Raw genomic sequence first — 12,068 nt, forward strand, 5'->3', positions numbered from 1 at the left:
AGGGACACCCAGAATATAGCACATTGGATGCAGAAATGCCTGTGTTCACACAGATGTTCAGAAATTTCTGGACATCAAAGAGATTACTATGTTTTCCTAGAAACCTGCCAGACATAGTGAGAAGGGCAAAAAGCAGCAGTGTCTTATCTAAGACGCCAAAGGTAGGGGGTTTTTATATGTTCCCTATAACCACTAGTGGGAAACAGATTATAGAGTTTAGGGAGCTCTCCCTAGTGGTGACTACAACCAATATCTTATATCTCTATACAGGGAGCTCCCCCTAGTGGTGGCTGTAGACGGAATATTTTCCTTTATTTCTGTACACAGGGCGCTCCCCCTAGTGGTGACTGCAGATAGGATCTTGCATATCTCTGTACACAGGGAGCTCCCCCTAGTGGTGACTGCTGCAGACAGGATCTTACATATCTCTGTACACAGGAAGCTCCCCCTAGTGGTGGCTGCAGACATAGTTATGTATCTTTGTATGGAAGGCCACATAGTTTGGACTAGTAGCACAATTGTGGGGCTAGTTAGGATTGTCAAAGCAGGACCACAGGAGAGGTGCGCTTCCTCAAAAGATGCCAAAACCCTTTTAGGCTACATGCGCACGCTGCTTCTTTTTCGTGTTCACAAACTGCAGCCAAAACTGCAGCCAAAACTGCACCTTGTCAGAGAGAGCCTGGAAATGTCACAAAAAATGTAGGTGCTTTTTTGCTGCTTTTTTTGGTGCGTTTTTGGCTGCAGTTTTGTCAACAATTGTTTCATGTATTTTTCAGTTCAAACAAGCCCATAAAGCTTGTTGAATTGAAAAAAAAAAAAATTAGAAATAAATAAATAATTAAAAAAAACTGGCGTGCGGTCCCCCCCCCCCCCCCCCCAATTTTAATGCCAGCCAGATAAAGCCATACGGCTGAAGGCTGGTATTCTCAGGATGGGAAGCTCCACGTTATGGGGAGCCCCCCAGCCTAACAATATCAGTCAGCAGCCGCCCAGAATGGCCGAATCCATTAGATGCGGCTGTTCTGGGACTGTACCCGGCTCTTCCCGATTTACCCTGGTGCGTTGGCAAATCGGGGTAATAAGGAGTTAATGGCAGCCCATAGCTGCCAATAAGTCCTAGATTAATCATGTCAGGCGTCTATGAGATTCCTTCCATGATTAATCTGCAAGTTACAGTAAATAAACACACACCCGAACAATCCTTTATTAGAAATAAAAACACAAACACATTCCCTCATCACCAATTTATTAACCCCGACAAAGCCCTCCATGTCCGGCGTAATCCAGCATGCTCCAGCGTCGCATCCAGCTCTGCTGCATGCAGGTGACCGGAGAAGCAGTAGACACCGCCGCTCCGGTCACCTCCATGCAGCTAATGAAGACAGCCGCGCGATCAGCCTGAGCTGTCACCGAGGTTACCCGCGGCCACCGCTGAATCCAGCGGTGGCCGCGAGTAACCTCAGTGACAGCTCAGCTGATCGCGCTACTGCGTGGATCCGGCAGGAGCGTGGAGGACGGGACTTTCAGCGGCGGTGGCAGTGAGAAGGGTCCATCATCTCCCCTGTGCGTGCACGCTGGGGACAGTGGTACTTCGGGGAACACGTGGAGGACGGGACTATCAGTGGCGGCAGCAGCGAGAGGGAAAAATCAATGTTTTCAGCTGCCAATGTCCATCCCCCTCTCGCTGCCGCTGCTGATAGTCCCCGTCCTCCACATCATCTCCCCTGTGCGTGCATGCTGGGGACAGTGGTACTTCGGGGAGGACGGGACTATCAGCGGCGGCAGCAGAGAGAGATAAAAATCAATGTTTTCAGCTGCCAATGTCCATCCCCCTCTCGCTGCCGCCGCTGATAGTCCCCCGTCCTCCACATCATCTCCCCTGGGGACAGCGGTACTTCGGGGAACACATGGAGGACGGGACGGGACCACTTGCCTGACCTCACTTCCTGACAAATCACCTGCGTTTTTGCTAGCAAAAACGCAGGTAAAAGGCAGGTAAAATGCACCACTTTTGATTAGCATGCATTTTTCCTGCGTTTTTGATGCCCTCATTGATTTCAATGGGTGACAAATGTTGACAAAAACGCAGGAAGAATGAACATGCTGCATTTTTTTTGTCACAAACTTTTGACAAAAAAAACGCTGACAAATAAACTGCAATGTGCGCATGACAAATCTGACTTCTCATAGACTTTGCTGGGAAGTCAGATGTCAGAAAGTTCAGCTGACAAAACTGCAGCCAAAAAAGCAGGAAAAAAAAGCAGCGTGCGCATGTAGCCTTAGGCTATGTGCGCACTAGAAAATGACATTTCTTAAGAAAAAAAAAACAGACCCTGTGAAAGAATCCCACAACTATGGTAAAAAAAAAATGCACCAAAACCGCAATGAAATCCGCATGCGGTTTTGCCTAGTTTTGGTGCGGATTTGCTGCAGGTTGGTCCCTGCGGTTTTTTTTTACCAATAATTAATGGCAAAACTGCAGGGACCTGCAGAAAAGAAGTGACATAAACATTAATTCCGCAGCAGAAATTCCGCGGGTAAATCTGCAGGGACAAAAAAAAATAAGTGTGCGCACAGCTTTTTTTTTTTTTTTTTTTTAATCCCCATAGATTTTGCAGGAGAAGGATTGCAGAGACATTAAACATTTTCTGCAGCAAAACCCGCAGCGTGCGCACATGACCTTTAAGGTCTCCACTTCGCTGGCTGCCTAACATTAGACCATAAATATGAAATCCCAGAACCTGCCTTCATATTCACACACACATGCTATGGAAGTTTCATGAAAAATGTAACATTTCAGTAAAAACTTGTTTCGTAAAATCTCATGCAAAACCCATCCTGTGTGAACAAGGCCTTGGAAGGTTTCATCCTTTTATGCCGGGTTTGGCTGCACTGAGCAACACAAACAACTGAAATTAAAAGAAACAAAACCTTTACTAAGAGCATGAGGAGGACGCGGCGTATAAACCAGGAGAAATTTGGTCAGTTATTTCCACCCGTCTGATGTCAGGAACGTAGAGTCCAGCTTGAAGCACACCCTGCATCGTGAAAACTTCTGCAACTTCTAAGCATCATCCATTTTTGAAACACTTATGGAGATGATATCAATTATTGGGGAAAAAATGTTTGTTAAACGCTAAACTTTTTTTTATTTCACCTCACCATTTGCAATATTTCTTATTACTGGCAGTGAATAAAAACTTTCTAACCTCATTGCTTTGTAACTTTGTTCCAGTCTTAAAGAAATTCTGCAAGTTAAAATAAGAGAATGCTGAGAAACATTGCACTTGCTGTAAATAATTGGGACCCGTTGAAGCACAAGGAAGTGCGAAACGTTCGTCGTCCGTAGGGAGCCTGCACTCATCTCTCTCTCCCCGCTACTTTTAACACAGCACATAATGTTAGAATAAAGCACTTTGGAATATTGGATGGTGTTTGCCGTAGATTTCTACTTCCTGGATATTGGCTTGCTGAAAACAATGTTTCCATTCACTGACAGCAAGCAGAAATGTTGTGATGCGAAGTGAAACACAGCATATATTAGAAAGCTGCAGAACTTTTCTTACTGTAGAATTATTGTATCACAAAACTGGAGACCCCTCCCCCCATTGCCCCCCGTATGAGAGAAGGGATGAGATTGATCTCACAGCGTCCAGCTATCTCAGTCGTTCCTGACACTGCAGATGGGGATTCTTCTTCCACCATCTCTATTCCCCAAACCCAGGAATGGCTTCCGGCCTTACTCGGCGCCTTCGCTCCTGGACACACAGTTTAGCAGTTCCTCTTTGTCGACCTTGTAGCCGCTCTCCTTCCACCGCTCCCGCAGGTCCTGCAGGATCCTCCCGATCTCCTTCCCCGAGCAGATGCCCATACGCCGCAGGTCGTGCCCGCTGACAGGGAAGCGGGGCAAAGTCCATTGTTCCATCTGGGTCAGTAGTCGTTCTTCCCCCTGGTACTTCAGTAGTTCACAGACCCTCTTATGGGCGTCCGTCTCTCGGCACTGAAAGGAGAAGTAGAAAAAAAATCAAATAGAGAACAGGAAAATAAAATCCTGACTGTTCAGTGGCACCGAGTAACAAATGTCATAACTATCGTGTTTCCCCAAAAATAAGCCCCAGCACGAGTTTTTGGGCTTTAAGTAGGCTTAAAAGATAAGCCCTACTCCAAAACTAAGCCCTAGTTGCACTTCAATAAAGAAGTGTCCAAGTAGCTAACAAAAGTTTTAGCAGAACCCTTCAAAGAAAGCAGACACCCCAAAAGAAAGCAGATGCCCCCTGAAAAGAAAAAAAAAAAGAATCACACTCAGCAGACCCCAAACAGCTGTCAAGTGCCGATGGTGGATTGGCTCTCACACAGAGATCTGCATCGCTATCAGGTTCCTCGCTGTATTGCATTGCAGCTCTCACACACAGATTAGGTTCCAGTATCACTCCACTCTCGCTAACTCCAAGCAGGTGATACTGCTTCCGGCCAGCAGGGGGAGCGTCCACTGTGGAACCAGACAGCGACGCAGATTTGTATGTGAGAGCCCATTCACTTCCCAGCTATAATTGTTTGGGGTCTGGTAAGTGTGATTCTTTAAAGGGAACCTATCATCAGAAATTTTGCACTAAACCTAAAAGTTTCCCCCTCTGCAGCTCCTGAGCTGCATTCTAGCTAGGTTCCTGTACTTTTTGTGTCCCTTTTCTGACCAAAATAAAGACTTTATAAAGTGGTACCTTTTTGTATTCAGATCTTGATAATGGTACACGGGGGCGGGCTCTCTCTCCTCTCCCATCGTGCAATTTCAAAGAGGTGACGTGAGATAAGCTGGCCAGTGCTTGCGCAGAACGGTGGAGGCGGTGGTGAAAGCGCGAGCACGAGATTATGGGCGGGTACTTGCTGATGAAAATCACAGCGCCGCCCATAATCTCACGCATGCGCAACACATCACCAGCGGTCACACTGTGCACAGTCCCGCGAGAGTGGCACGGCGCATGCGCGAGATTATGGGCGGCACTCCGATTTTCATCAGCAAGTACCCGCCCATAATCTCGTGCTCGCGCTTTCACCGCCGCCTCCACCGTTCTGTGCAAGCACTGGCCAGCTTACCTCACGTCACCTCTTTGAAAATGCGTGATGGGGGACGGCCTAATGCGACACGGAGGCAGACTAACGGCCACCAGACAGCCCGCCCCCGTGTACCATTATCAAGATCTGAATACAAAAAGCTACCACTTTATAAAGTCTTTATTTTGGTCAGAAAGGGGACACAAAAAGTACAGGAACCTTGCTAGAATGCAGCCCAGGAGCTGCAGAGGGGGAATCTTTTAGGTTTACTGCAAAATTTCTGATGACAGGTTCCCTTTAAGGGGTGTCTGCTTTCTTTTGGGCGTAAACTTAGCAGTACATAGAAAATAATAAATGTAAGCAGGTAATATAAACCTGTGTAAATATGATATGTATGCAGTGTACCCACCACTATAGGACGGGTTCTGCACCATGAGAATAGCGGATCAGATAAGAAAATGTGCATCTGACCCAGTAATAGGAGTAACACAAAATGTATTAACAAAATTTAGATATATTTTTCAATACATTTTATCAATTAGCCAGTAGATGGCACCACATGCAACAAATAGGGAAAGGTATGAACATATACATTACCGTAATAACCCTGAGTGGAGTATTCAAATGATGTATAGCCATGAATAAATTATAACAGTATATCTTTTACCAGAATGTGATGACATGATTATATTTGAACAAATGTGGATTGTTGTTCATGGGAAAATTCAAGACATCCCCTGATAATAAGCCCAGAGCAACAAATAAGACCCTGCTTTATTTTTGGGGAAACAGTAGTAATATACAGATGCTGCTATTCTCAGTGGCCACTAGCGCACACAATGGGCTAATACTTCACTTTATAGAGTGGGACGGATTATACAGAGAATGGCGGTTTCAATAATCCCTGCAAAAGGCAGAAAAGCAACACCGTATACACAGATGACTGATTTGAAATAGTAGCTCAAGGGTAGGATACCACGTTCTTGAACCTGTGGCTCTAAAGCTGTGATAAAGCTACAACTCCCATTATCCCAACAGTTTGGGCATGATGTTAGATGTAGCTGAGCAACAGCCAGAGGGTCACTGGTCTAATATCCTGTACAGTCTATATACAATACTGCAGTCACATTATCTACTGTGACCCAGTAGAGATCAAGCAAGGTCAGTTAAATGGCCTGGAGGCACCCGAAGGTCGGGCCAGGCAAAGGGACCCGTGGCACCCGAAGGTCGGGCCAGGCAAAAAGACCCGTGGCACCCGAAGGTCGGGCCAGGCAAAGGGACCCGTGGCACCCGAAGGTCGGGCCAGGCAAAGGGACCCGTGGCACCCGAAGGTCGGGCCAGGCAAAGGGACCCGTGGCACCCGAAGGTCGGGCCAGGCAAAGGGACCCGTGGCACCCGAAGGTCAGGCCAGGCAAGGGGCACCCGAGGTCGGGCCAGGCAAAGGGACCCGTGGTACCCGAAGGTCGGGCCAGGCAAGGGAGCACCCGAGGTCGGGCCAGGCAAGGGGCACCCGAGGTGGGGCCAGGCAAGGGGGCCCCGTGGCACCCGAGGTCGGGCCAGGCAAGGGGGCCCAGTAAGATCTGAGGTTGGGACAGGTAAGGGACCCAGTAGAGTCTGCGGTCAGCTAGGATCTATAATCCAATCTATGAGTTTAACCCCATGTTGCTCACATCGATCACATAGTCCTGGTATGGCTTCAGTGGTTCGTGCTCAGTGTGATCCGCGGTCAGCTCCTTTCGTTCTTTCAGTAAGAATAACGCCAGCCCCTTCTCCTCCCGTGAAATCTTCAGCCTCAGATCCAGTTTTTGGACCCCATCTGGGCGTGAGAACAATGCAGACAGAAGAGTCATCGGTTTAGGAGACAAGTGCCCGGCTTGGGAGCAGATACGAGTAAACTCCTCCAGATTTCCATTTTCCGGTAATCCTGTAATAAATGCAGAATTGGATCAAAACTAAACCGATCCACAAATACAAAACTGCTCCTGGAGGATCTAAGGACCCGACATCTTATGGGGGTCTGATCCCTGTGACACCCACCAATATAGGGAGCGACTCCCAGCTGGTAGATCAGCTGGATCAGGTGATTGACGTGATTTCCTTCCAGAATCTTCTTTAGTTCCACCCAGATTCTCTCCCCTGAGATTCCGCCCAACCCAGGAGCATTCTCTCGTATGGCGTCCAGAGTGGATGGACTGTGTTCTCCGGATTTCTCTGCTATCCGTCCATAAAACCTGTAGGGCATTGAATTTACATCATGTCTTATACTTAAGTCACCTCCAGAGCTAAACTCATAATTCAGCTGTGGAAATATTCAAACACTCAGCAGAAATCCTACATTGTGCCGCACTGCAGGAGATGAAGCCTTTGTTTACCCCAGAATGCTGTAAATTGCTTGCTATGCACACTATATCTCCTACAATGCAGCGCAGCAGGACAAGGCACCAGCAGAAGTATGAACGCAGCTCTGAATATTACAGAACATACTAAGTATTACAGGAATGAGTCCTTCAGAGCCAACACTTTTCGTTCAGCAGTTCTTGTCCTGGCGCCCGACACACTCCATAGCTCTTCTTGAGAATTTCCGTTCACCTGAGGTAGCGCAGAATCCGCAGATAATCCTCCTGGATCCGCTTGGCCGGATCGCCCACAAATCGGATGCATCGGTTCTTCAAATCCTCGTAACCATTGAAATAATCGTAGAGCGTGCCGTCAAATCCTGAGAAGACACAGAACTATAATAATGCAAACTAGAGTTGTCACATAGTTCCACAAACATCTGACCTACATCAGTGAGCACTGTGCGGACCCCGACCCCTTCCCCCAGTTACCCAGAAACATGGAGTTGATGGTGAGATCCCGCCGCTCGGCGTCCTGCTCCCAGTCTGTAGTGAACTCCACCTCCGCATGGCGTCCGTCCGTCCGCAGGTCGACCCTCAGCGTCGTGACTTCAAAGTTCTGATCGTTAATCTGAAGAAAAGATCGTAAAACACCACAAAATAATCCCGAGGTCTCGAGCCACCCTCCCCCGACCCAAGAAATCTGAGGACAAGTGTGAAGGAGCCGTAAGGAGAGACTGCCCGTCCAGTCAGGAAAACAACTTGGTGAGTGGCTCACCCTCGCGGTCACCGTGCCGTGCTTCTCGCCTTTATTGTTGATCAGCCGGATTCCCTCCTTTAGGAACAGATCCTTCATCTGATCGGGGGTGGCCGTGGTGGCAAAGTCCACGTCGTGCGGCTGCTTCCCAGCGAGAAGATCCCGGACGGCTCCTCCCGCGATCCGCAACTCATACTTCTCCCGAGCAAATAAGCCTGCGGCAACAGGATGTAAAATGCCATTACCTGCGTATAAGGCTTGTGTACAGACAACTCTGACCTGTGTATAGTGCATATACAAGTACAGTCGCCGCTTCTTCCCCCTCCTCATCTGCGTACAGTCGCTTGCTCCTTATCCTCATCTCAGTACAGTCGCCACCTCTTCCTCCTCACCCGCCTACAGTCGCTTGCTCCTTATCTTCCTCATCTGCGTAGTCACTGCCTCTTCCTCCTCACCCACATACAGTCGCTTGCTCCTCATCTTCCTCATCTGCGTAGTCACTGCCTCTTCCTCCTCACCCGCATACAGTCGCTTGCTCCTTATCTTCCTCATCTGCGTAGTCACTGCCTCTTCCTCCTCACCCGCATACAGTCGCTTGCTCCTTATCCTCCTCATTTGAGTACATTCACCGCCTCATCCTCCACAGTCGCTTGCTTATCTTCCTCATCTGAGTACAGTCGCCGCCTCTTCCTCCTCACCCGTGTACAGCCGCTTGCTCCTTATCTGAGTAGTCACCACCTCTTCCTCCTCACCCGAGTACACTCGCCGCCTCATCCTCCAGTCGCTTGCTCCTTATCTTCCTCACCTGCGTACAGTCGCCGTCTCCTCACCCATGTACAGGTGCTTCCTTACCCGTGTACAGGCGACGCCTCCTCAACAGTCACCGCCTCCTCACCCTGTGTACAGTCACTTGCTCCTGATCCTCCTCACCCTGTGTACAGTCACTTGCTCCTGATCCTCCTCACCCGCGTACAGTCTCCATCTCCTCACCCAGTGTACAGTCACTTGCTCCTAATCCTCATCAGCGCGTACAGTCGCCTCCTCCTCACCCCGTGTACAGTCACTTGCTCCTGATCCTCCTCACCCGCGTACAGTCGCCATCTCCTCACCCAGTGTACAGTCACTTGCTCCTGATCCTCCTCACCCGTGTACAGTCGCCGCCTCCTCACCCCGTGTACAGTCACTTGCTCCTGATCCTCCTCACCCTGTGTACAGTCTCCGCCTCCTCACCCAGTGTACAGTCACTTGCTCCTGATCCTCCTCACCCTGTGTACAGTCTCCGCCTCCTCACCCAGTGTACAGTCACTTGCTCCTAATCTTCATCAGCGCGTACAGTCGCCTCCTCACCTGTTCAATGTCACACCCTCTCCCATTAGTTCCCACCTGTCAGAGTTTTGAGGCCTTCCGTGAAGAGAGCCTTGAACTGGGGGCTCTGCACCGCCATAGTGGACAGTCGGCGGCTCTGTGCTATGAATCGTCCGAGCATCAAGAAGTCGTCCGTCTCCCGAGCTCTAGGTGCTGCATCCTAGTGAGCACAAGGACCTTTGATTACGTCAGGATCATGTGATCAACCTCACATGTGGGAGGAGCCGGACACCGGGCCGTCACTTACCTCCTGAGCTGAAGGACCTTAGATGACGTCGACATCATGTGATCAGCCACGTGTGTGGGAGGAGTCCGGCTGTACGGACAAGTGCAGACAGCACTTTCGCGCGCTGCTCCCAAGCCTTGTGCACACCGGGCGGTATTTGGTATCGTTATTTCCGGCCTTTCCAGATTATTATCGTGGCTGTGTGGTACCTGAGTGTGACAGTCACCCTCCGCACTGTCTGTCCTGACTGCCATCTTTTTCTCCATCTCCTCAGTAATGGTCGGCTGTGTTTTCAGCTTCGGTTCCAGGCTGCGTCCCAGGACCCCGACCCCCTGAGGAGATCGCCCACCTGACTACTGCGGACATTGGGCTGTATACTGTCCGGCTCCCAGGACCCCGGCCTCCTGAGGAGATCGCCCACCTGACTACTGCGGACATTGGGCTCCACACTGTCCGGCTCCCAGGACCCCGACCCCCTGAGGAGATCGCCCACCTGACTACTGCGGACATTGGGCTCTACACTGTCCGGCTCCCAGGACCCCGGCCTCCTGAGGAGATCGCCCACCTGACTACTGCGGACATTGGGCTCCACACTGTCCGGCTCCCAGGACCCCGGCCTCCTGAGGAGATCGCCCACCTGACTACTGCGGACATTGGGCTCCACACTGTCTGGCTCCCAGGACCCCTACCCCCTGAGGAGATCGCCCACCTGACTACTGCGGACATTGGGCTCTACACTGTCCGGCTCCCAGGACCCCGGCCTCCTGAGGAGATCGCCCACCTCACTACTGCGGACATTGGGCTCCACACTGTCCGGCTCCCAGGACCCCTACCCCCTGAGGAGATCGCCCACCTGACTACTGCGGACATTGGGCTCCACACTGTCCGGCTCCCAGGACCCCTACCCCCTGAGGAGATCGCCCACCTGACTACTGCGGACATTGGGCTCTACACTGTCCGGCTCCCAGGACCCCGGCCTCCTGAGGAGATCGCCCACCTGACCAGTGCAGAAAGAGGGTTCCAGAAATTAACGTAAACCTATGTCATGGCGATCAGACCGGCACAAAGCCTGTGTCTGCACAATTGCCGCTGGGAGCTCGGTGTCAGGCCTCTCTCACACGTTCGTGCCTCCGGTACGTGTCTGGTGCGTCTCCTCATGTACCGGAGACACGTACACACGTAGACCTATGTTTTCAAATGGAGTTGGACACATGTATTTACACATGGAACGTGTGTCCGTTCCGTACTTGCGTGTGTCCGTGTTTTTCTCACGGCAACATGTCCGTTTTATCTCCGGCATCACGGGTGTCACACGGAACACAAACAGGTCACACGTAACACAAATGGACCACATGGATGTGTTCCGTGTGACACGCGCCGGAGAAAAGACGTGTCTGCGAGAGATAAAAAACAAAACTTTACTCACCTTCTCCTGCCCTGCTGTCTCTGCCACTGCTGTCACTTGCTGCCGACCGCCGCTCATTGAATATTCCCTTCACTGCGGCCGGAAGCAGTAGAAGCGGGGAGTCGGCAGGACCGGAGACCGCAGATCAGCACCACGGACAGCGACGCCAGGGACAGGTGAGTAGAGAGTTCCCGTTCTCCTTGTGTTATCATGGATAACACACGGAGAACACACGTGTGCCATAAACACGGCTCACGGAGGGCAAAACGCACCTCTGACACGTCCATGAAAAACGTGCGTGGTTTTTCACGAACATGTGAAAGAGGTCTTAGATATAGCCGAGCTTCGGCTATCACAGTATGCACCTTCCCTGCTGTTTTACCCTGTAAATGCCGCTATCAATAGTGATTGCAACTCCCGGAATGTGATGACGGGGGCTCAGTCATGTCAACCCAAAGTCAAATGATGACTTCCAGGTCTGCCAGGCTACGGTGCCCTGTTAGACCATGTCAGGAGCATGGTCTAATAGGCGTTCTACACTGACAAGTATAATGTATAATATATTGCCAGGCTTGTGCATGGAAATATATTACACAGGCGATCAGAGTGATAAAAGTTACTGTCCCATAGGGACTAAGTTAAAAAGTGAAAAAAAAAAGTCTGAAATTATTACAAAAAAATCAGAAAATAAAGAACCAAAAAAATGAAAACCTTTTTATAGCAATAAATATGTACATTTTATGTAAAATAAGCCAAAAAAGTGCACAGATTTGGTATTGCTGTGTCCGGAACAACCCATGCTATAAAACTGTCACCCAAAGTTAACACCTTCAGTGAACACCGTAAAAAAACTAACTAAAAATCATAGCAAGAATTATGTCTATTTATCTTAGAACGGACAAAAAGTGGAATAAAACGAGATCAAAAAGT

The 12,068-nt window shown here is 49.8% G+C and overlaps 1 protein-coding gene across 1 annotated transcript; it reads right to left on the reverse strand.

The window, feature by feature from the left end:
* Positions 1-2,603: 2,603 nt before the first annotated feature.
* Positions 2,604-9,700, reverse strand: TRNT1 (tRNA nucleotidyl transferase 1). The gene is made up of 7 exons (XM_075321607.1): positions 9,526-9,700; positions 8,164-8,357; positions 7,878-8,016; positions 7,639-7,765; positions 7,087-7,280; positions 6,720-6,973; positions 2,604-4,000 (listed from the first exon to the last, which is right to left on the reverse strand). Exons 1-7 carry the CDS (start codon positions 9,626-9,628, stop codon positions 3,740-3,742), a joined length of 1,272 nt encoding a protein of 423 aa, XP_075177722.1. The 5' UTR covers positions 9,629-9,700; the 3' UTR covers positions 2,604-3,739.
* Between the last annotated feature and the right edge of the window lie 2,368 nt (positions 9,701-12,068).

Source organism: Anomaloglossus baeobatrachus, chromosome 8 (genome assembly GCF_048569485.1).
Source record: "Anomaloglossus baeobatrachus isolate aAnoBae1 chromosome 8, aAnoBae1.hap1, whole genome shotgun sequence".
NCBI lineage: Eukaryota > Metazoa > Chordata > Amphibia > Anura > Aromobatidae > Anomaloglossus > Anomaloglossus baeobatrachus.